The sequence below is a fragment of the Trachypithecus francoisi genome, unplaced genomic scaffold (genome assembly GCF_009764315.1).
Source record: "Trachypithecus francoisi isolate TF-2019V2 unplaced genomic scaffold, Tfra_2.0 Lachesis_group3, whole genome shotgun sequence".
Taxonomy (NCBI): Eukaryota; Metazoa; Chordata; class Mammalia; order Primates; family Cercopithecidae; genus Trachypithecus; species Trachypithecus francoisi.
Genome location: NW_022681468.1, coordinates 28,345,074 through 28,370,305, shown reverse-complemented (window position 1 = coordinate 28,370,305; position 25,232 = coordinate 28,345,074). Strand labels below are relative to the sequence as shown.

The 25,232-nt window shown below is 38.9% G+C and overlaps 1 protein-coding gene across 1 annotated transcript in view; it reads left to right on the top strand.

Annotated features, from left to right (window-relative positions):
* LOC117069250 (neurexin-3-beta) overlaps nt 1-25,232 on the top strand; it is a 1,234,533-nt gene that overhangs the window by 145,658 nt on the left and 1,063,643 nt on the right. Inside the window, exon 5 of the mRNA XM_033187257.1 lies at nt 19,867-20,070. Coding sequence (XP_033043148.1) covers nt 19,867-20,070 — 204 coding nt within the window. The remainder of the gene's footprint in view (nt 1-19,866; nt 20,071-25,232) is intronic.

Here is a 25,232-nt window from a genome sequence, read left to right as displayed (position 1 = left end):
GCGTGAATGGGAAAGAGCCAGCCATGCGAAATGAACAAGGAGCAGGTAATACCATACCGAGGAAATGGGTTGGCTGAATGCCCAAATGCAAGAACAAATTAGTATGTTTGTGTTTAAGGAAACAAAAGTAGGCCAGCATGCTGGGCGGTAATGGACAAGGAGGCAATAGTAGATGATGAGCTATAAAGTAAGGTCACCAGGCGGCTCTAAGTCCAAACTGGCACACTTTTGAGAAAACGGTGGTGCTATTAATAATTACACCAGGACAACAGAAGTGAAATGAGACTGTTTGGCCAAACCTGGACATAAGATCATCCTTTAGCAAGGAAACAAATCATGTAGGACTTGGTGAGCCAGCCAAGGAATACGAAGTTATTCCCAGTGCATTAGGAAGCATGGGAAGTTATAACAAGGGTAGGAGGTGATTGTTCTGGCTGCCATGTGGAGAACCCACTATTGAGAATAAAGAATGAATGTAGGGGAGATCATTAGGAGATGGTTTCAGAAGTCTAGTTAGAAGACAGAGGATGGGGGCTTGGACTACAGGAGTAGACTTGGGAGAGGAGAGAACTGGACGACAGTAGAGTCAATGAGCCTTGTGTGTTCTTAGAAGATAGGCTGAGACTATTTTAGACAAAGGGAGTGGCTTGAGCATAGTCACAGGGGCAGGGCACATTTCAGGAGCCAAGAGTGTATTCTATGGTCAAAGTGAAAGGAACAGAAGGAGCAGGCCATTAAGCTAGAGATATGACCAGGGGCCAGATCGTATGTGATTTAGAATTCAAGGCTACATAGTAAGAACTATGGTGCCAGTGAAAGTGATATGATTCGATTTGTTTTAGAAATATGAGTCTAGTCCAACTATAAGAGAAAAATAAAAAGATAAAATGAAAAGAAAAATACAGTGAAAACAGATAGAGATAGCTTTTGCCAGTTAGAGAAATAAGCAAGAAGCAAGACGTTTTGAGGATGGTACAACAATGTGGGAGACATTTTTATTTTTTACTGGAAATTGCCCACCCATTCATCAGAGACACCCTCCATCATCTAGTGTTTTACAATATAAATATTTGTTGACTCAAGGACTGCTGAACACTGTCACTGAGTCATAAAGACGGCTCCAAGAGGAAAACTTTGGGCACAAATTAATGCTATGTACCCTTATACTTTCCATCTTCTGCTCCAGTGCTATTCTTGGCCCACTCATTTCTAAGTTTTAGCAATATTTCTCAGGCTGGTGTGCCTCACATGCAATTCGGGCAAGCTAAATATGGTGACGGAGCCAGATAACTTATTCCCTGTAGACTCATAAACTCATCAGCTGTGGGCTGGTAATATAATTTTCAATATACTTTGCCAGCCCTATAAAACAGCTTTCTGCTTGCAGAGAAATGAAGCCCTGACAAGAAGTGTTTATGACTTAATTTTAGCTGTGTTCTTCATTGTTGCTGTAGTAGTAGCCTGTGTGTGATACATCCTAGTTATCTGCCAGATAGTTACAACTTTATTGTTGTTGTGTTTGGCAAACTAAGGACAACATTAGACTTTGCTTAATACCTACCCCACAATCCTATTTCAATAGTGGCCATAGCATGTACCTCCATGTTTATGAAGAAATGAATCAAGATACAGTTGTTGGACACCTCACGGCTATGGCTCATACCTTGATGAACTATCTGATACCCTATCCTTCTAGATAAAGTTCCTGTAAAATGATATTGGTAGACGACTTCAGAATGGGAAAATCTGAGATATGCTACACCTATATCCAGTCAAATGATTATCCTCCTGCTGACTAGTTGTTTTTATTCTTCTCCACAGTGTACTACAATAACTATTTACCATTCATATTTCAGACTAATAAGGTTACTTCTATTCAGCCATTACATAACATGACTGTAGCTAAAATTAAAGCTCTACAAAGTAGGAAGTTTGTTTTATTCATTGCTAGATCCTCATGGTCTGGAACAGCGCCTGGAACAATAGTATGTACTCAAAAACTACGTGTTGAATAAATAAGCTCAAATATTGACATATTAAATTTACCCTAGTGATGTGGGAACTAATACTACAAATAGTGTAGTCATCTCCCAAGAAGGGCATATTCTCCTGAGGTTGACCAGGGGGTTGATGAATTGATGCATCAGCCCTGATACATGATATAGTGTCCCACAGTCATTCCAATAACATTCTAAGATCTGCAAAACTATAACTACATATTTGAATTCAAATCCAGGGACAGTTTATTAACCTGGGTAACTCTAGATTCTACTGTACACAAATTTAGAGTTGAAATTTCTCTTTATTAATTCTCTTTTTTTCTCTTAGCCACATTCTCTAAAAAAGATATCTTTTATTTCATGTCCTGTATGAGTTGTATGTAATGTCTGCCTCTGTCACCATTCCTTTGTATTCTCATTCCATAGCTAACTCTCCTTAAGAAGTGCTGAAACACACAAGAGCATGTTCTGAACCAGGTGACTCAATAGATCTTTATGTGTTTTATATATACTTATGTATATTATACACATATGTATTTAATCATCTGTTTCAGAATGTTGTTGATTTTGTTTTACCTGATTTTGGAAGCAGGATTCCAAATAAGGACAATAAAAAGCAAACTTTTTCATATCTCTATAAGAAGGGAAATCAAGGCTTTAAAATATTACCTCAGTTTCCTCAGGTATGAAATAAAAGGTATGAATGCAGGTAAATTTCAACTTTCTAACTCTAAATTTCTATGCAATTCAGGGACAGTAATGTGACAACTTCTGTGCTTTTTTTTTTGATAAAGTGACAAGAAACTGATTTTACTTTAATCAGTTTATCAGACTTCTTAAATTTTCTTTGTTGGCTTGACTTTTCTAGGAAATTTATCCTATATCCTAATCCTAGACAACATAATTTTGGTTCATGTTGTATTTGTGACCCAGTTTGTCCTTGGAAGAAGTATGTATAGAATCGAGGTTTGTTGAACTGGTGCATTGTGAAATAATTGGTGGGAAGAAAGTGTATTTTCTTCTGCTACCCTAAAGAATTTATCTCTCTGATCTGGCCTCAGATAATATGAAAGCACCCACATTCTAGTGAGTACAAATGTATGCAGAACAGTTCAGGTATCTAGCCCTTCAACATAGGTCATTTGCAAATCAAAAACGTTAACAGCTAGATTAGATAAGACAACAACATCAAACATTCAGTTGACCATTAATCATTTTTCCAAAATCAGCTCAGTGATGTTGTGTAATAATATTTTAGAATAAAGCAAAGGTAATGGGTGTAAAAATCCATTCACTTACAGATCTATACCTGCAGTCAAACATCCTTCTTGATGGTTCAGAGCTAAAGCCTTTATTCAAATTTTACTAACCAGATATTGTCAATGATAGTGAGAGAGTAAATATGTTCTTGGAATACTGAGAAAAGGAATATGGCAGAGTGAGGAAGCAAACTTTGAGCAAAAAAAATGAGAATGTCTGCACAACAGTGCTGTTCAATAGCATAACTGGACTATGATATCAGGCTCAATCACTAAACATAGTCTGCCTATGACTGTTATGAGCCATTTGTACCCTCAAAGAAATATAAAAGATTTAACTTTGGGTTCTTGAATGCAATCTCTACCATGATTGTGAAAGTAGATCCATTGTGTAGGGAATTTGAGAACAGAAGAAAGCAGAATGTTGCCCTTATTTCTCTATTTAATCAAAGTAGACTTCATAATGATAAGGAAGACTAACAAAGAATTGTAATTAACCCTTTACAATTATGTCCCACTTTACAGTTTGAATTGCAGAGCCCTTTCAAACATATTTTCTTATGCAGTTTTAAAATATGGTTCAAGATTTACTTAAGGGAAAAGTAAGGTCCCATGGTTGCGTATCTGTGAGAAGTGGAGCTGGGACCTCCTAACACCAAGGCTCTTTCTACTGACCAGTGCTACCTGTAACATGGAGGTATCCTCTCATGGAAGCAATGGGCCATCTCTAGACCTCAAGGAAATTCAAACACATATGTGCGTGCATATATATATACAACATGTACTGAGCATGGATTATTATCAGGCATGGCTTGGATATTTTCATATTCATACTTCAGGGTTTACCTTTGTACTGGATACATTTTCTTTGTAACTCTGGATCCATTTCCAATCTTTCTCCACCCTTCTTCATTCAGTTTTGCACCTTGGAATGTGATCCTATATGGATTGCCCTGACAGCTCCCTTGCCTTCTGTGTTTCAGTTGAATTTGTCCTGTGAAAAATACTCACGGAAGATGAAAAGAAAGGATGAGAATGAGATCTGGGCATTTGATTTCCTGGCTCGTGGAAAGGCTGCCAACTGGCTTGTCTCTTGACCCCAAGGTCTCCACTCACTCTATCTCTTTCCTTTCTTCTGAACTCTAGCAATTGGCCCTCCCCTAGACCCATTAGGGAAAGTAAAAGGGTCTGCTCTTAATAGACCTGAATACTACATTGCCCCTAGAGGGCCCACTATCTCTTACCCATACCTTTTAAATCTTACCTTTATTAAACTTTCATCAAATGGCACAATTCAAATGGGCCATCTGTTTTTTAATGGTTTCCTGACTGATTCAGTATTATTATTACACTTGGGAAACAGAGTCCCAACAAGTTTTACCATGAAATAACTTGCAGACCTGGAATTCCACCCAGATCTTCTAACTCTAAGCTTATATGCTTACAGTGACAGCGCACCAAGCAATGATTCTGAATGGGAGGCTGACCCATATGTATAATCACAGCTCTGCACAATAGAGCTTTCTTGAATTGACTTAGAGCAATTCTCAGAAACATACCACTGTCATTTATAATGGTTGTATTTTGAAATTTTATAACATGTTTGCACAATAAAGCAATGGCAAAAGTATCTGGAAGAAAATTGGATAAGATTACATCTAGCCTCTCACCACACCACTCAGTCTTCCCTGAATCACCAGAGTTAGTCTAAAAAGCAAGTCTGATCATGTCACTTTCTATCTAAAAATGCCTTCTATTGACTAATATCTAAACTTCCTCACTGTGCTTTTTAGAGTCCTTTATGTGTTCCCCCATCTCAAATTTTACCATTCCTTTCCATATGCTCTAGTCAAGGAGTTCTCAGCTGGGGGTGACTTTTCCCCCCTGAAGGGCATTTGGCAACGTCTGGAGACGTTTTTGGTTGTCCACAACCAAAGGGAGTGCCGCAGATATCTAGTGGGTGGAAACCAGGGATACTGCTGGATATCCCACAATACACAGGATAGCCTTTGCAGCCAAGAGTTATCTGGTTCAAAATGTCAGCAGCGTTGCTGTTGACAAACTCTAATCTATTCCAGCCACACCAAATTTCTCCTGAACCTTGAATTTTCTGCATGGTATTAGATTGGTGCAAAAGTAATTGCGATTTTTGCAATTAAAAGCAATGACAAAAACTACAATTACCTTTGTATCCACCTAATAACTATCATTCACCAGATTCTGTGCTTAATATATGCTTTCATTTCATGCACTCGTGAAAGCTGTGCTTGTACATATGCTGTTTCCTCAGCCAGAGTGCCTTCCCACTCTTCTCTTTGCTCTTTACTCTTATATTCTTGAAACGCAGTTTACAGGTCTCCTTCCTAATAATTCTCATCTATACCTTTGTATAGACACCTGAGCTGAATTCTCACATTTTCTTTATTCTTGAAGTATAACAGTTTGCCTGTTTGAGTCTACAATACCCACTTGCTATATTCTCTATTAATGAGGGAGAACATGATGCTGTTTGTGCTTTCCCCCAATTTCAGCACAGTATCTGTCACATATTAGGTATTAGTCACTGAATGAGAGAACAAATATGATTGCAAGCAGTTGATAGAGTTCTGAATAATTGTGTGATGTTTAATTTTGATAAATTAAGTCATATTTTAAAATTCAGTGGCAAAAATTGCTATTTAACAAAAGACTCTATAAACTTTTTGGTAAATCAACATTCTATTAGAAGGTATACATTTATAAACCAGAGTCTTTCTATTCCATTTTTTTCTCTTTTGAATATTAAAAATATGAAAGAGTACATGCCTGCTTTTCTTTTTTTTTTTTTTTTTTTTTTTTTTTTTTGACGTGGAGTCTCGCTCTGTAGCCCAGGCTGGAGTGCAGTGGCGCGATCTCGGCTCACTGCAAGCTCCACCTCCCGGGTTCCCACCATTCTCCTGCCTCAGCCTCCCGAGTAGCTGGGACTACAGGCGCCCGCCATCTCGCCCGGCTAGTTTTTTGTATTTTTTAGTAGAGACGGGGTTTCACCGTGTAGACCAGGATGGTCTCGATCTCCTGACCTCGTAATCCACCTGTCTCAGCCTCCCAAAGTGCTGGGATTACAGGCTTGAGCCACCGCGCCCGGCCGCCTGCTTTTCTTAAAGTGAGAAATATCAATCAAAATTGTTGTCATCCCTTTAGAGTGCTCTAACTTTGGGGGAATGAGAAGCCAATAGGACCATATGTAATGGCAGCACTCCGTTGAGAAGGTAAAGTTAGTTTTCAGCCTTGTCCACACGAGGGAGGACATCACCCCACATCCATTTTGTTGATTCCCTGCGAGCGTTGGGTCTGTTTGGAGCTGGAGATTTATGTTGCTCCCGCTGTTGCAAAATACAGATTTAGAAACTGGCAGGCATTCTTGCATAGATTTGCACGCAGTTTAAGATCAGCCCAGTATGGGTGGAGGGAAAGCAATCTGGGTATTTTGGAAGCTTTGTTAGAATAAAACACACTTAAGCAGTGTGTGACGCCAGTTGCTGCATGAATGAGCAGGAGAGTGTCTTGAAGGTACAAAAAGAGAAAAGGGTGAGGGATGTGACAATTTGGTGGTAATTTGCTTACAAGGTTGACCAGGAGAGTGTCTTCCCTTCAAAGGAGATGGCTTAAGGGCTGGTGGGAGTATAGTGCTAGGAATGAATGTCAGCTTGATATGCTAAAAGCAAAATGAGAGCAGCAAAGTCCACTTCGTGAAGTTACGGAGCTAATTGCTCATAATACTGTATCATTGCCAGTGGGCCTCCTGCATTCACTACCAATATCACATGAATTGCATACTCTAGTACTTTTGCTTTACTTCTTTCCTGTTACTACCTGCCAGTCTGGCTTTGTCTTTCAAGAGTCTAGGAGATGTAAGTGGTATCACTTCCTTGCAGGTGTAGGCAAGAAGATCCTGGTTATCCTTCTCTTCCTACAGTCCATTTTCCTTATAGTTTTCACTTTTCTTTTTGATTAGGACTTTATCCTGCCTAAAACAACATAGCACTAGTAAGATTAAAGATGTTTGAGCTCTAAGTTTTAGTTATTTTCTGTGTCTTCAGATGTTTAGATACACTAATTTGATTAAAGAAAGTGAGGTGGGAAAATGGAGAAAGGAAGAAAAGTTGCCTGCTAGGGGTTTTCTCTTTCAAGTTAATCAAAAAAGAGCATGCCAACCAAATAATCATTAGCCCAAAGTAAGAAAAGGGGCGCAACCCAATGTCGTAAGTCTCAAAAATTAGGAGCAAGACAGAGAATTCTGAAGCCAACCCAGGAGGAATGGTCAAGCATGATGAGCCTGCTAGCCCCACCTATGTTCCTAAGGTACAGTACTATCCACTTGGTAAAAATGCTGAGAATTATTACTAATATCCTTATATATGAAAAGAAACTTAGTATATATTCTTACCTTTTCCCACTGAAAACTGAAGAGTAGTGGAAATGGCTATAGGAGAAAAAAATATATGTAATAGAAACAGACAACAGGACTGAGAATCAAAAGAAAAGTCACCAGAAGCTCATGAATTCCCCTCCATTGCTTTGGGATATTCTCTTTAACCAGGCAGAGTTACTTCTGGAATAGGACACTTAACGAAGCTTCAGGAATAAGACCACAGTCCAGATAGCTAAATGAAGCTTACACATAGCCCTGACAGAGCCCTTGATGTCTTCCCTCCATTTCCTGAACATATTCTGCCGTCTCTGAAGCTACAGAAAAAAAGTATGTAGGACACAAAATATTACAAAATATTACACAATTAAACTGTAGTTAATTCTAGGTGGCAAGAAGTCATTGAAACTGTGTCTGAACAATTAGGAACTCAGGACAGACATGACTGAGTGTAAGCAAGGTAAAAGGGAATTACATGGCAATACAAATGCAAAGCAATGGAACAGTAAAGTTAAAAATAGAAAAAAGGAGAAAAGCTTAGAGAAGTCAAACAATTTGATCTAGAGGAAAAGCAAAAGAACAGAAAATATCCCATGAGCTACATTCTGTAGCTCAATTTGCATTATTGAATGACTTAAGAAAAATTGAATTAATGCCACAAGAAAAAAAAAACGTTATCTGAAAGGAAAAGGGAGATCGTAGACTAAAGGCAAAAAAAAAAAAAAAAAAAAAAAAAAAAAACCATAACAATGTGATCACATAACTTGAAATAATTAGCAACAACAAGGGGTGGAAAAGATATGGCTAAAAACTGAAATATTGCCAGAGGGAAAGTGCTGGAGATCATCACACTTAATGCTGATGAAAAAGCCAGAGATTAAATTCATCATAGAGAAACTGAGATATAAAGAAGGCAGATGGTATAATTAGATTCCTGAAAGAGAAAACCTAGGTACTTCAACAAAGAAACTACTCAAAGGTATCAAACTGGAAATTTTTCTTAATATAAAGAACTGACTCTGTATGCCATAAATATGTGCACCTATATTATTTACATAATCATTAACTATATACTCACAAAAATAAAAAACAACCTGGGTAAACTAACTTATTTTTAACTTGATAAATCTACACCCCCCCCCCAAAAATAAAAGACATTACAATAAAATTCAAGCATTCAAAAGATGAAATAAAGTTACTCAGAAATGGAAACGCTTGGTGAGAACAGTGACAGCATTTAAATACACAAGAAATACACGGTACACATTATAAATAAAGAACAAAGTATACATGTGTCAGAGGTCCCCCAAACCACCCTCAATCTGCATCATCCTCTAGAAGGACTCATAGGACCCAGAAATTAGAATATTTATGAGTATGGTTTATTACAGCAAAAGTTACAGAGTAAAATCAGCAATGGAAAAAGGCACATGTGGGCAAAGTCTGGAGGAAAGCAGGCACAGGTTTCCAAGAGTCCTCTCAGTTGAATCACAAAGGATGTGCCTAATTTCTACAGCAATGATGTGTGGCAAGACACACGAAGTGTTGTCAACCAGGGAAGCAACCCTGGAGTCCAGGTTTTTACTGGGGTTCAGTCACATAGGCATACGATGCTTGCATGACTGACTTAGTTACCGAGGCTCCAGACCCCCAGAGGGAAAGCAAGTGTTCCTCATAAATTATATGCTTAGCATAAGCTATCTAGACCAACTGGTACAGTCTGATTCAAGGCCCTAGGCTTGCAAAAATACTCTTATTACTCAGAAATTCCATGAGCTCTATACACAGGAGCTGATGAAGGGCCAGTCATACAAATAGGCCTTTCTTGGGAACGCACAGTTTGAACAACTCAGATCTTTTGAGTTAACCCTTTCTTACAACAATATGTGATCAAAATAGCAAAAAATCATAGATGAAGGAGAAAATGTCAAAGAATAATGTTCTCATTTTTCATAGGAAGAAGGCAGTTTTACTGGGTAAATTTGCAGGAGGGAGTTCAAATAATAACATTAGGCTGGGCATGGTGGCTCACACCTGTAATCCCAACACTTTGGGAGGCCGAGGAGGGTGGGTCACCTGAGAGGTCAGGAGTTCAAGACCAGCCTGGTCAACATGGGAAACCCCGTCTCTACTAAAAATACAAAAATTAGCTGGGTGTGGTGGCATGTGCCTGTAGTTTGAGCTACTCAGGAGGCTGAGGCTCAAGAATTGCTTGAACCTGGGATGCAAAGGTTGCAGTGAGCCAAGATTGCGCCACTGCCCTCCCACCTGGGTAACAGAGCGACAGAGCAAGACTATTTCAAAAAACAAAAAACAGAAACAAATAATAACGCCAATCTTTTTATGTGTTTAATAAGATCTTTTGTAAATTTTAGTGAGTTATCTTGGAAGGTAGTACCTCATAAAAAAATAGTTGAAATTCGGAGTTTTTTCTTTTGCTAATTCATGTAATATTAAAGTTTACTTTAATTAAAGTAGCACATATAGATTTTTCTCTAAAGAGTTTGTCTATTTATTCTTCTATTTGCACGTGTGTGTGTGTGTGTGTGTATATGTGTGTGTGTGTATATATATATATATATGCATGCACTTAGAAAAGTATGTAGAAATATGCCTCTCTACTGTTAATGATGGTGGCATGATTTGAAAAGCTTAATTTTTTTTCTTTATGTCTACATCTCTTATATTTTAAAATGATGAACATGTACTATTAAAAAAAAATAAAATCTCTGGCTGGATGCAGGGACTCACATCTGTAATCCCAGCACTTTGGGAGGCCAAGGTGGGAGAATCACTTGAATCCAGGTGTTAGATAACAGCCTTGGCAACAAGGCAAAACCCTATCTTTACAAAAACAAACCCAAAGGTAGCCAGGTGTGGTGGTGCTCCTGTAGTCCTAGCTACTTGGGAGGCTGAGGTGAGAGAATTATTTGAGCCCAGGAATTCAAGGTTAAGTGAGCTATGATTGTGCCACTGCACTCCAGCCTGTGTAACAGAGCAAGACCCTGTCTCAAAAAAGGAAAAAAGTTCTTAATTTGATACTTGATTTTTCTTTGAAAAGGGAGGATGATAATGAAAGACTGAGGAAATCATAACTCTCTGAGACAAGTTTAACATAGACGGGGAAGAGTGGCTTTTATTTTTAAGGGAATTTAAGCATCTTATACATAAAAGAAACATGCATTAAAAAAAGTGAATACTATGATTTTCTTTCTCCCTGGATTGCTTCTTTAACACAATAATTTTACAGAAAACTTTTTCCATTCTAAGTGTTATCATATAGCTCAATTTTCCAGTGCCAATCCCTTCCTTTATTTGGAGGAGCCTCTGAATGCCAGTGGGGAGGTAGCTTTTCCCCTTACTGGTCAGAAGATGGAAATTTAGAGAGAAGTCATTGATTATGAGATTGAAAAGCAATCACATAATAAGTAAACTATCAGACAGTGAAAACAAAAATTGGTACTAAAATGTGTTTTAAAATGGCACAATGATTAAATAAAATTAATTACTTATAACCTCAAGAAATAGAAATGGGCTTACTATGACAAATACAAATATGTACCATTTAGGCCTAAGAAAAATTTTATGAAGAAAGGTATGTGAAATATTTTTAATAGCCAAAAATAGAGGAACTCTGGAATGGGTGGGAAAGGAGCTTAGTAGGCCTTCTCTGTGAAACAATCATTTACCTGGTGAAAATTATTAAAACACACACACACAAAAGAAGCTAAGACACACATTTAAAAAATTGTCATAAGGACACACAGCAAACGGAAAAACATTTATTCAAGACATCTATTAAATATCAATTAGAAATATGGGAGGTGTGACATTTAAACCGTAACCTGCTCCCATCCCCTACCTCAGCCCTGCTCCTTGTTTTGGAAGCCAAAAGGACAAGAGCTTCCTTACCTGCCAGTTACCAGTCTAGGGCTACAGTTTAACCCCAGAAGGGGCAGGCTACTGGTGCCTCTCATTTTCCCCAGATCCATGTCACAGAAGCAGCATTCTGGGTAGGCATAGCCAAGAACATTGGGCTCACTTCTTTTATCCAGCCCCCATTTATAGGGTATAAGCTCTATCCCAATTGTGGCAGACCAATATTAATGGGTGTCCAATTGCCTCTTCCTCACCTTGCTCACAGGGGAGAGGTTCCATGCTGGGAAGGGCAAGCTGAAAAGGCCTGAGTCTACCATCTTTCCCAGCTGCCCACTTATACAGTGGTAGTATCACCCGGGTGGAAGTGGGCCACTACTTGTGCAACCAACTGGGCTGTAATGGCACAGAAATTCTGCCCGGGGATAGATTCAGACTGTAACAATAAGAGTTTACACTCTGCCTGGAGTCACTGACTATCTGAAACAGAAGTTAGAGAAGTTCATGGCTAAGGGTTTTCTTAAACAATGGAGATCTCGATGGCAAGCAGCTTATAGAGAGCAGGCAACTCTATGATACCAGTAGCAAAGAGCAAACTGGTAAAGTAGTCAGAAGTTGAGTAGACAGAATCAGGAAATGAGAAAGCCCTGAAGAGCCCTCTGGGGATCACACTTATCCCTGAGGGTCTGGAAAGTTGTACATATTTGCAAGGCTACACCATTCAGAGGTAATTAGAGTAAGAGGGCAGATTTAAAAGCATTCTCAAGCCAGACAGAGATGCATCATCCAGGAGTAAGTGTCTTATTGGTTCAGAAGGCTTAGATACCATCTCTCAACCAATACTGGCTGAACAATAAGCTACTCTTACCCAGGTGCTGTTCCTAGGAAAACAAACTTAAAAACAGAGTCATTCGTTCTTGGTGGTCTGGAAGACTGTGTTTATTCTGAAGGCTGAAACTTCTCAAGAGTGATGGGAGGGTAATTTCTAAGCTAACAGTCCTTGGCTGAACATGAGGCAAGATCATAAACTTCCTCAAAGCAGTCTCTAAGTCACACATGTCCAACAGACAAAGGGAAAAAATCTAACTGACCAAGGGGGCTTAAGTACAATATTTGATCAATAAGTTACTTATATTGATACAGGGACAGTACTCACAGGAAGGCAAGCCAAAAGATAGGGGAACCTTTCTGTGGGGGGAGACCAGAGTCGTTTACTGAGAAAATACAAGTCGCAGAATTATCTCTATCAAATCACTAAATAAATGAACATATGAACAAACAAACACTTAGAAATAAACCTAGAGGTAACAGGGTTAGTGTCTAGACTTGTTGCCATGAATTATCTAAAATGTCCAGCTTTCAACAAAAAATTATGAGAATGCAAATAAATAGGAAATGTTACCCATACACAGAAATAAATGCAGGCAATAGAAACTGCCTTTGAGCAGGCTTATATATTGGACTTAATAGACAAAGAATACAAGTAACTATTATAAATATGTTTGAACAACTAAAGGAAATTATGCTTAAAGAATTAAAGGAAAATAAGAACAATTAAGTAGATAATAAAATAATAAAAATTGTAATATATATTGTATATATCTATTCATTTATCTATCTTCCAATAGAAATTTTAGAATTGAAAAGCACAAAAACCTAAATGAAAAATTCACTAGAGGAGCTCAAAGGTAGATTAGAGTTGGCATAAGATAGAATAATTGTATTAGTCTGTTCTCACACTGCTGATAAAGACATACCCAAGACTGGGTGATTTATAAAGAAAAAGAGGTTTAATGAACTCACAATTCCATGTGACTGGGATGCCTCACAATCATGTTGGAAGGTGAAAGGCACCTCTTACATGGTGGAAGACAAGAGAGGAAATGAGAGCCAGGCAAAAGGGGTTTCCTCTTATAAAGCCATCAGATCTTGTGAGACTTATGCAGTATGATGAGTAGAGTAGGGGGGAAACTGCCCCCCATGATTCAAATATCTCCCACCAGGTCCCTTCCACAAGATGTGGGAATTATGACAGCTACAATTCAAGATGACATTTGAGTAGAAACACAGCTAAACCATATCATTCCACCCTGGCCCCTCCCAAATCTTATGTCCTCACATTTCAAAACCAATCATGCTTTCCCAACAGTCCTCCAAAGTCTTAATTTATTTCAGCATTAACTCAAAAGTCCACAGTCCAAAGTCTCATCTGAGCCAAGGCAAGTCTTTTCTGCCTATGAGCCTATAAAATCAAAAACAAGTTAGTTACTTCCTAAATACAATCAGGGTACAGGCATTGGGTAAATATAGCCATTCCAAAGGGGAGAAATTGGCCATAACAAAGGGGCTACAGGCTCCATTCAAGTCCTAAATCCAGTAACTTGGTCATTAAACCTTAAAGTTCCAAAATGATCTCCTTTGACTCCATGTCTCACATCCAGATAATGCCAGTGCAAGAGGTGGGTTCCCATGGTCTTGGGCAGCTCCACCCCTGTGGCTTTGCAGGGTACAACTCCCCTCCTGGCTGCTTTCATGGGCTGGTTTTGAGTGTGTGTGACTTTTCTAGGTACACAGTGCAAGCTGTCGGTGGATTTACCATTCTGGGGTCTGGAGGATGTGGCCTTCTTCTCACAGCTCCACTAGGCAGTGCCCCAGTGGGGACCCTGTGTGGGGACTCACACCCCACATTTCCCTTTGGCACTGCCCTAGAAGAGGCTGTCCATGAGGGCTCTGCCCCTGGAGCCCATCTCTGCCTAGACATCCAGCCATTTCTATACATCCTCTGAAATCTAGGTGGAAAGAAAAATTAATGAAAATAAATGAACGAAGCCTTGAAGAAATATGGGCACCATTAAGTGTACCAACCGATGTCTAGTAGGACAACCAAAGAAAAGGAGAGAGAGAAAGGGACTGAAAAAATACTAAAAGAATTACGGGAGAGAACTTTTCAATTTTAATGAAAAACACTTATTTACACAGACAAGAAGCTCAGTGGATTCTGCATAAAATAAACACAAAAAGATCCACATCCAGACGCATTACAATAAAAATGTTGAAAGCCAAAGATAAAGAGGAAACCTGGAAAGCAGCAAGAGAAAAAAAATGACTCATCATTTACAAGGGCACCACAGTAAGATTAACAGAGCTGACATCTCTTCAGAAACAAAGGATGCCAAAGGCAGTGGGGATGGAATTCAAAGGGCTGAAAGAAAAGTAACTGTCTCCAGTCAAGAATTCTATATCCAGCAAAACTGTGCTTCAAAAATGAAGATAAAATTCACATAGTCCTAGATAAACAAAAACAGAAAATTCGTTACTAGCACACTTACCGTACAAGAACTGCTAAAAGAACTAAAGGCTGAAAGAAAGTGACAGCAGACAGTAATTTGAATTTACATTAAAAAAATAATAAAGGGCTCTGTAAAGGTAATTAGGCAGGTAATGACAAAACACAGTATAATTATACATTTTTTCTTATCTAATTCTAAAAGCAATCACATAAATAGTATCTATAAAATAGTATTGTGCCTATAAGATATAGAATTGTAATATATTTGACAATAAAACATGAATGAAGCTCTACTGGAAAAAGGAAGTGACAGAAGGTGGTAAGTAGAATACACAGGAAGAAATGAAGAGAGTCAAAGATGATAAATAATAAGCTTTATTTAAAAAGTCTATATATTTGAGCTCTCTCTTTTTTTTTTCTCTTCTTAAAAGAGACGTAAGTTGGCTGGGCAGAGTGGCTCATACCTGTAATCCCAGCACTTTGGGAGGCCGAGGTGGGTGGATCTCGAACTCCTGAAAGTCAGGAGTTCGAGACCAGCCTGGCCAACATGGCGAAACCCTGTCTCTACTAAAAATACAAAAATTTACTGGGCGTGGTAGCAGGCACTTGTAATCCCAGCGACTCGGGAGGCTGAGGCAGGAGAATCTCGAACCAGGAAGGCAGAGGTTGCAGTGAGCTGATATCACGCCACTGCAAGACAGTCCAGACGACAAGAGTGAAACTCTGTCTCAAAAAAAATAAAGATATAAGTTTTAATAAAGGAATTATGACAGTGTATCATTTGGTTTGTAATATATATGGACACGCGAATAAGAGAACAAAAAGAGTGGAAGGGAAGAGAGCTATATCTATGAGTAAACTTTCTATGTCTTACTGGAATTGAATTAGTATAAAGATAAGTAGATTCTGGTAAATTAACATGTATATTGTAAGCCCTAGAGCAACCAAAAAATTATTAAAAGAATTAAAATAGTATGCTTGGAAGTATTCACTTGAGACCAAAGGAGATAATAAAAGAGAAAAAGAGGAACAAGATAGAATAACTATTTAAGTGCCATTAGGTGGGCATCCCGTGATGTGGTCTCTCAATACTCAATAATCTGATTGATTTAAGATTGAATAATGTTCTCTTATCAGGCTCATTTTTTCCCTAAAATTAATATTCTATTTATGGCTCTCCTTGTGTTTAAAATTTTTTAAAAAATTAATATGAATCCATATAACATTTTGTTTCAATTGACTCCTATATTACATTTACTGCTTCATCATTCTCCTCTTAAAGATATTACTTATAGAACACATTCACAGAAATGCACACAAAGATACACATTGAGATACACACTTTATTTTGTATCATTAGTTGTTTAACTACATGCTCAGCTGATATTTATTCTCTGACGCTACCAATATTGATATAAGGATGCATTAATTTATATGTATGTTTTGGCCCTACACATATCTAGAGGAAAAAAGCAGCCATTGATTTTGAAATGTATTTCAGTGGGATGCATCAAAGCAACCATTTGATGGCTCACTTCATATCCTAATATCTCTTAAAGAAGAGTGTGTTTGTATGTAGAAGTAGGTACATACTAATGATTAATGGTGCTCACAATTACACAGCACTGCATATTCATATAGAGCAATATGTTTAGAAATATATATATATGTTTATATAATTTTGTATATTTATAATGTATGACTTTAATGAATGGCATGTTTGTATATGCGTGCACGTACACACACAAAAACTTCTATCATGAAGCGTTATGGATGCGCTTTGGTGCTTGGAAACATGGGTGTGCTCCGGGCATAGCTCTATGACAATTTGGTAGGACTGTTAAGTATACAACTGGGAGAATCAGACTGCCTGCATGCAACTCCCAGCTCTGCCATTTATTAGACATGTTACTTGATATCTAGAAAATGTGATTGTGCTTCATGGTGTTCTTGAAGATTAAATGACTTCTTAATGCATATAAAGTCCTAGAAAGCCCCACGCAAATAGTAAATGCTCAATTTTAGGTATCATTATTGATCTTCTTTTGATTCTGCCCTTCCAGGAGATAAAAGATTTGTTTTGTTTTGTTTCACATCTGGATCATGTGTTAAATTGAGATTGCTTCCAACCTAAGAAGAGATCTTCATAACATGTCTTATTGTAATGATGTTTGCAATTGTCACACTTTTATCTGTAATCCCTTTACAGTTTGCAAATTGTAATGTGCAGCTATTAGCATGTTATGAGTTTTACCTGGGAGATGGCTGATTTTCAGGCATATCATAAGTACATTTATATTACTTTTCATGGATCTTTTGTGTGGTATCTAAACAGGGTAAGGGTATGATAATAACACAGTATTTTGGGACCTTTGCATGTGGTCTGCCTGACTCTTGTTTCTCCCTGTTTCAATTCTTTCTAGATATGAGGGTAGGGGTGTTTTTCTCTTTTGTTCACTGTTACGTCTATCACCTAGAATTGTGCCTGGCAATCAGTAAGCACAGAAGTATACATTATTGTATCTCATAATCTAAAACCATTTACTTACTTTCCAGTAGATACCCAAGTCCTTTGATTTTATTCTGGTCTCAAACTACCTTACATAATAACCATTTTAAAAAATACTTGTCTGATGCTGTATTAACCTGTTTTCACACTGCTGTCAAGACATACTTGAGGTCGGGCGTGTGGGCTCACGCCTGTAATCCCAGCACTTTGGGAGGCCAAGGTGAGTGGATCAAGAGGTCATGAGATTGAGGCTATCCTGGCTAACACGGTGAAACCCCGTCTCTACTAAAAAAAAAAAAAAAAAAAAAAAAAAAAAAAAAAAATTAGCTGGGCGTGGTGGCAGGCACCTGTAGTCCCAGCTACTTGGGAGGCTGAAGCAGGAGAATGGCATGAACCCAGGAGGCAGAGCTTGTAGTGAGCCGGGATCGCGCCACTGCACTCCAGCCTGGATGACAGAGCGAGACTCCATCTCAAAAAATGGAAAAGAAATACATGAGATTGGTAATTTATGAAGGAAAGAAGTTTAATTTACTCACAGTTCTGCAAGGCTTGGGAGGCCTCAGGAAACTTACAATTGAGATGGAAAGGGAAGCTGGCATCTTTTTCACAAGGCGGCAGGAGAGAAAAGAGCACGTGAAGGAAGGAACTGTCAAACACTTACAATACCATCAGATATTGTGAGAACTCATGAGAACAACATGGGGGAAACCACCCCCATGATCCAATCATCTCCCACTAGGCCCCTCCTTCGACACATGGGGATTATGAAAATTACAATTTGAGATGAGATTTGGGTGGGGACACAGAGCCAAACCACATCAGATGCTTCTCTTAAATTGAATAGTTTGTCATAATCTGAGCATCCTCCTTCTTTCTTTCCTTTATGTCTGTAGAGATACTACCTGCTCTACCTGTTGAAAATGGTGCCATTGCTTCTTTCATTACAAGCCCTACCCATCCACCAAGACCAGCACAGACTCTATCCCATCTGCCTTAATCGCCTTCCTCCTTCAGCTCCCCTCCTGTGAATGTTACTTGCTTTGTATTTATTCCCTGTGTCATTTAACCACTTGTATGTTCTAGTACAGTTACTTGTGCATTCTATATCTGCCTTTGGAACAGGAACCTTGTTTGTTTCACCATTGTATTCTCCATAGTGCATGTAGGTAGCAAATATTTGACAACAGCAAATAATTAATAAAGACCTACTCAGTGATACTGAACCCAATGACCGGTTTGCTTCCTAGGAATATGAATGATATTCTCTTCCTGTGTTTTCTAAAAAGATTTGCCTAGTGAATGTTTAAACAAATTCACATGTCAAACATCATAGTATTTCATAACAGCCCCTGGACTTGGTATCAGATATACTGAGTCAAATCCAGGGAGGCTGTGTGACTTTAGGATGATAACATACCTCTTTAAGAGTCTTGGTTTTCTTGTCTGAAAGTAGGAATAATAGAATCACACTATAGCATTAATTGAGGTAACATATTGTTAGGGGAGGTCTGGAGGGGATCCTAACCAAAGTGCTTAGACTGAGGAAGGTATCAAATAAAAGTGAGTTTTCAGCCAGGCGTAGTGGCTCATGCCTGTAATCCCAGCACTTTGGGAGGCCAAGGTAGGTGGATTGTTTGAGATCAGGAGTTCAAGACCAGCCTGACCAACATGGCGAAGCCCCATCTCTACAAAATACCCAAAAATCAGCTGGGCATGGTGGCATGTGCCTGTAATCCCAGCTACTCAGTAGGCTGACGCAGGAGAATTGCTTGAACCAGGGAGGCAGAGGCTGCAGTGAGCCAAGATAGCACTGCTACACTTCAGCCTAGTCAACAAAGTAAGACTCTGTCTCAAAAAAAAAAAATAATAATAATTGAGTTTTCCTCTTTCCCTATTTGAATAAAATAAAATGAGTTTTTCAAGGGTGTTATTAGCTTTCTGTTATTGTTCTAGCTCTGCTTCTATCAGATATTCTTTGAATGGGCCAAACTCTTACAATGGCTGGACACTGGGGATGTTATGATGCCAGACTGTGCTGTTACTTTTTCCTTCCTTTAAAAGGTCTCTGGTCAATATCGATTTGTCTGCTCTGGTGGTTATAAACTGCTGCTCTCCTCCTATTCTTCATGGAATACAGGGATTCTAAGTTTTGCTTTATGTACTTGTGTTTTATCTATAGCATACAGAATTGCAAACAATACTATTTGTGGGGGCATTTTCACTTTTTCAAAATATCTTCATATCCATTATTTAATTTGGTATCCTTCACAAGTCTGTGAACCTGGTAGGGCAGGTACCGGTGTATTCATAATCCCCTTACAAGTGAGGAAATAGAGCCTCAGAGTTTAAGTGATCTGCCCAGGGTCACATAGATAAAAAGGGGGCAACAACAAGGGTTCATCAAACACAAGTCATTAGTCTACAAATCTGGTACCCTCTCTACTCTGCTTAGCCTGAAAGCAAAGGGGTATTTGGCAACTGTTACATCCGTCATCCTAATGATCTTCTCCATTCTTCTTTGGCAGAGGCATCCATCCTGAGTTATGATGGTAGCATGTACATGAAGATCATCATGCCCATGGTCATGCATACTGAGGCAGAGGATGTGTCCTTCCGCTTCATGTCCCAGCGAGCTTATGGGCTGCTGGTGGCTACGACCTCCAGGGACTCTGCCGACACCCTGCGTCTGGAGCTGGATGGGGGGCGTGTCAAGCTCATGGTTAACTTAGGTATCGTATGAAGTACCCTCTGCCACTCTGTTTGGGCTTGTCTTCCCTTTCTTTTCCTATTTTCATTGGTTTGATTGAATTCTTTGTTTGTTTCTTGAAAGTTAGCTGCTCACCTCTTGTTTAATAGACCAAGGATAAACCCAGCAGCAACAAATACCTCCTTGTTTCTGCATGAGGTTTTGATGTCAATTTCTGGTTTCTGACAGTGGTGATTTCTTTACTAGATTATTTGTTTTCTAAGTTTCCTTTCTTGGTTTTTTGGAATCGTTTAGCTTTGTGTAAAACACGCTACTTTGGTCCATCTTTTGATCAATCATATTTCCATAAGTCCAACTCCTCCGTCACCACTCAAAACAGTCAAAGCTCAGGACAGGGACAGGGCAGGAAGTGGAGGCAAAATGTGGACGGTGGGGTTGTAGGAAATTAAACTATGTGGGTAAGGTGAGAAGTACATTGTGTACTTGCCCCACAGTTACTATGCAAATGGAGAATTCTGGTGGCCTTGATGACACTCATATCTCCTTTGACTTTCTCCTAGAGGGAGGACAAATAGATTGTTGTTCCCTTGGAAAATAATGCCCTAAGTTGAGAGTGAGTCTGTGACACGTGGAAGGAAAATGTGGCTCCTGATACCTATACCAATTTTTCTTCTTGAGATTCTTAACCATCACTCAGCATCCCCTTGTGCAAAGATTGTTACCTCATACTGTCACTCACTAATAACTCTCTTCTCCTCATATAACACATATCTATTTTACCTCAGAGTTGAAAAATTGTGACTTCAAAGTTGTAGCTTTATCGGAATAGGATTTTCTCTTTCGTTGTAATTACCTATAACAGAATCTTTGGAAATTTTCCTTTTTATGGCCTCATATTCTCTTCTGCTATTGACCTTTACTGAATTCTAATTGATATTCTATAGAGATTGGGGTCCTCTTGGTTTTTGGCAAGAAGAAAAAACCTCTCCATTTCTGCTGTTTCTAATCGGCAGAAAGTCAATACCCAGCATTGATAAGATTAGTGAGATAGCTGGGTCCAAACTTTCTAAGCTAGTGAATTTATTTGGGTATGTAGCATATGTTTGAATATAGTGATACCTTATAAAGATTTCAGTGAAATGGTTTGTCAGAGCCATGGAGAAAAAATGATGAATAAATGTACCAGATGTGAGATCATATATACGCCTAGATGTCCTGGTGGGAAGGTGGGGTTTTTGAATCCATTCCAATCTTATCTACTGTCAGGTCAACTGGACATACTTGGAAAATGCCTACACCATAAATCTAAAATCTCTGGGACACAAAGGACTGTTTTGAGCAGTGACTTCTTTAGTTATGTCTTTTTTTTCTTCTAGTTTGCAGTGTTTACAATACTTGCCCTTTTTCTTGTCCAACTTCATTTGACTTCTGTTGTCAGTGTGTCTCTTGGTTTTTCTTTTGTTTGTGTATGTGTGTGTTTGGTCATTTTAGGTTATATATTTTTTCTTTTGCTGGATCTTTTTGTGTGCGTGTGTTTCTGAGTTTCCAATCCTCCCTGTCATCAACCATGGTAAATCAAAAGATGGTATTCAACCCTTCAAAGGCCCAAAGCCTGCGGCCCGCATAGCAAACAGCCTTGAGAACAGAGTGTACTGAGCAGCCTACAGAGACTGGCATACCCCTGACCCTACTACCTTCCATCCCTGCAACATCCTCCCCACCTTAAATCAATGTAAGAGTGTGTTACCTAAAACCAACAGCCAGCAGCTGATTATCTCCTTCTCAGAAAAAACAACAGAAGAAATAAAAAAAACAGAACCAAATACCAACCCCTAACTAGCTCACTGAAAAAGATGATGAATACAATTTTTATCTTTGGATCTATTTCAAAGTCAGAGAGAGACAAACATATGAGAATGATTCAGCCGCACGGGATCCTGAGGGAGTGCACACTGTGTCATTCAACAGACATTTTTTCCCCATTAGATGTTGTTTAGTTGAGATTAGAGTGTCAACTTTGACAGCTCTCACATCTTAGAAGGAAAAACTGGGGTCAATGGGAGTAGAAATAAAAGGGTATGAGAAATAAGGAAATAAGTGTACAGATTCTCATCCTCTCTCACACACACACATGCACCTTGAGTTAGTCATAGATCCCATACGCATTCCTAGAAGCATTATTTTTGTATTTTAAACTCTAGCCAAAATCTGGGAGATGTGCTTTTCCAATAGACTTTGCTTTTGTTGTTGTTGTTGTTGTTGCAATTTCAATCTAGCTCCTGCTGAGTTGAACCGTCTCAGGCAAAAGAGAAGTAGCCCCTCTGTAGAGAGCATTGTGCTTGTCCAGAAGCCATAGTTAATTTTTCTACCCCAAAGGATATGGTTCTTCATAATAACTGGTTTGAATTTATTTAACTTTCTTTCCAACCTGACATGGAAAGCTAAACTTAAACTCTTACGCTTGTGTAGATGCAGCTCTTCCTATCTATGCCTTGTTGAAAGGTTTTCCTTCTGTCCCCTCCCCAAAATATACCCCTTTGTAAATATTTTCTTTTCTTTGTCATGAATTTATATTTCCTTTTTCTCAGTTATAGAAGAAAATGTCTCCAAGTAAAGTTTGCCTTCACATGCATTCCACTAAAACTAAAGTCAGATGATCACTCAAGGAGAGTTTGCCTTTGCATGCATTCCACCAAAACTAAAGTCAGATGATAACTCAAGTAGAGTTTGCCTTTGCATGCGTTCCACCAAAACTAAAGTCAGATGATAACTCAAGTAGAGTTTGCCTTTGCATGCATTCCACCAAAACTAATTTCAGATGATCTCTGTGCTCCTTCACTCTATTCAAGTTGTGTCTTTTTTTCTAGCCCATGCACTGCACTAATAATATTTTAGTTTATTTCAAATTGATCACACATATGCACTCATGATGTAAAAGCCTAGTATATATTTCCCTGATGTAACATATCTTCCAAATGTCAAGGAGACTATGGTTTTCCAATGGCTTTGTCTTCTGCAGGCAGTCATATGTGGTGCTAATGGGTAGGAGAAATATCCTATAACTCAGCACAACTTTTAAAAAGCTGAGAGGTTGACTACTGATCAACCATATTTTGATCCTTCAGAATTATAAGCTATAACATTTTGTTATTACAGTGTATTTAAAGATTAAAAAGACCTTGTCTTATTTTAATCTCATGATCTTATGAGATTAATGATAATCTCATGATAATTTTGTGAGATAAATCAAGCAAGTGTTTTTATGCTTACTTTTACAGATGTGTAGCACAGAGAGAAATATATGACTTTTCAAAGCTTACATAAAAAGTTGGAGGCAGAGTTAGAACTAGAACCCATGTCTCTAAACTGCTAGATCAGCCTGGGTTATTTGTTCCCTCCACAGATCAGCACTATGGGTCAATGATGTGTCAGTCTTAATGGCTTCCAATTGTTTTCACGATGGTCACCTTTGAAACACACACACAAAGAATCTCCATTTTCCTCAGTGCCCAGTTTGAATTGAGCTGCACTAGAGAAAAGACAGTTGATATGGACAAAGCCTTTAAAAGATCCTTAGCAGAGTGCCAGGAGCCCTTCTTCAATGGCAGACTCTGAGGGAGTGGCATGCAGTTTGGTTAATTGCATTTGAATTCTCCAGATGTTCCCTCTCTGGAAATGTGGACTTGCTACTACTGTTTGCCATGTACATTATTGAAGACACACAGCTCTTAGAAACATTTACCTCTTCCATGCCCCACCCAAAGCTCAACAATGAGAAAAACTTTCTTGGCCAGGCGCCTTAATCTGTTATTATAGGCACCTACGCCTGTAATCCCAGCACTTTGGGAGGCCGAGGCAGCAGATCATGAGGTCGGGAGGCCAGCCTGGCCAACATGGTGAAACCTCATCTCTACTAAAATACAAAAATTACCCAGGCGTGGTGGTGCAGGCCTGTGATCCCAGCTACTCGGGAGGCTGAGGCAGGAGAATCGCTTGAACACAGGAGGTGGAGGTTGCAGTGAGCCGAGATCTCACCATTGCACTCCAGCCTGGGCAATAGAGTGAGATTCTGTCTCAAAAAAAAAAAAAAAAAAAAAAAAAGAGAGAAAGAAAAACTTTCTATCATTTACCATAATTAAAAAAAAAAATTAAAACAGGCAACATACAAATACGAACACACACACATCAAAAGATATGCCAAGACTTAGGTGGACTTTTTTTAAGCAAAATGTCTGGCTGCTACCAAATGTAGATTTAAAGGAAATTTCCCTTCCAACTCAGTTCTTTGACTCATGTTTTTATTAAAACAAAAAAACCCACATATATAAATGTGTATGTGTATGAGTGTCTATATACACATGTACACACACACACACACACACACACACATATATATATACACACACACATACACATACACATTCAGTAACAAGAACACCCCCTCAGAGCCTATCAAGAAGGCTTTGGGATAGATTTTCCTTCTCAAACCACTTATTCTTCAGGTAAAATAGCAAAGTAATTCTTCACATATTGATGTGAAATAAACAAAGTGTCTGCCATCTTGAAAGCACCAAGCCCTCACATTGGTTTAAAGACCCCATCCACTTTACATGAAATCATTTGAGTGACCCAGAAAGATGAGCCCAAGCCAGCACCTCTCAGTAGGCCAGCTTCTCATCTAATAATAAAATCCTCAGCTACACAGAAGCCGAAGACAAAACTCATTTGTTGTTTACAGTCCTTGGAATTGTTGTTTCAGGCTCACTCTTCCTCTCTCATAAGCATGCCCATACACCAGTTTCCTCTCTCTCTTTAATATGTCAGGAAGGGACATTTCTCCATCTTTGGGTGATGGTAGGTGCAGTCAGTAGCTGAAGCCATCACCTGTTCCTCCCTCCCTACCCTCCCTCCTTCCAGTCCTCACCAGGGGCATGGCCTCCTCTGTCTGGTGATCGTACCGGTTGCTCCAGGGCTGTTTGCTCCCACTTTTCTGTTGCGGTTGACGACACATGACAAACCTAACCGCACGAAACCAAACCCAGATTTTTCTCAAGAGATGTTCTTCTCGGGAACAGATAAGCATTCTGCCTCCTTCCTCGGGATAACTGGGTGCTATAAATCACTCCTCTCCAGATTTCACTTAGCTTCATTCTCCCCTTTATTCTTGCTCCTTTAAAATGATTC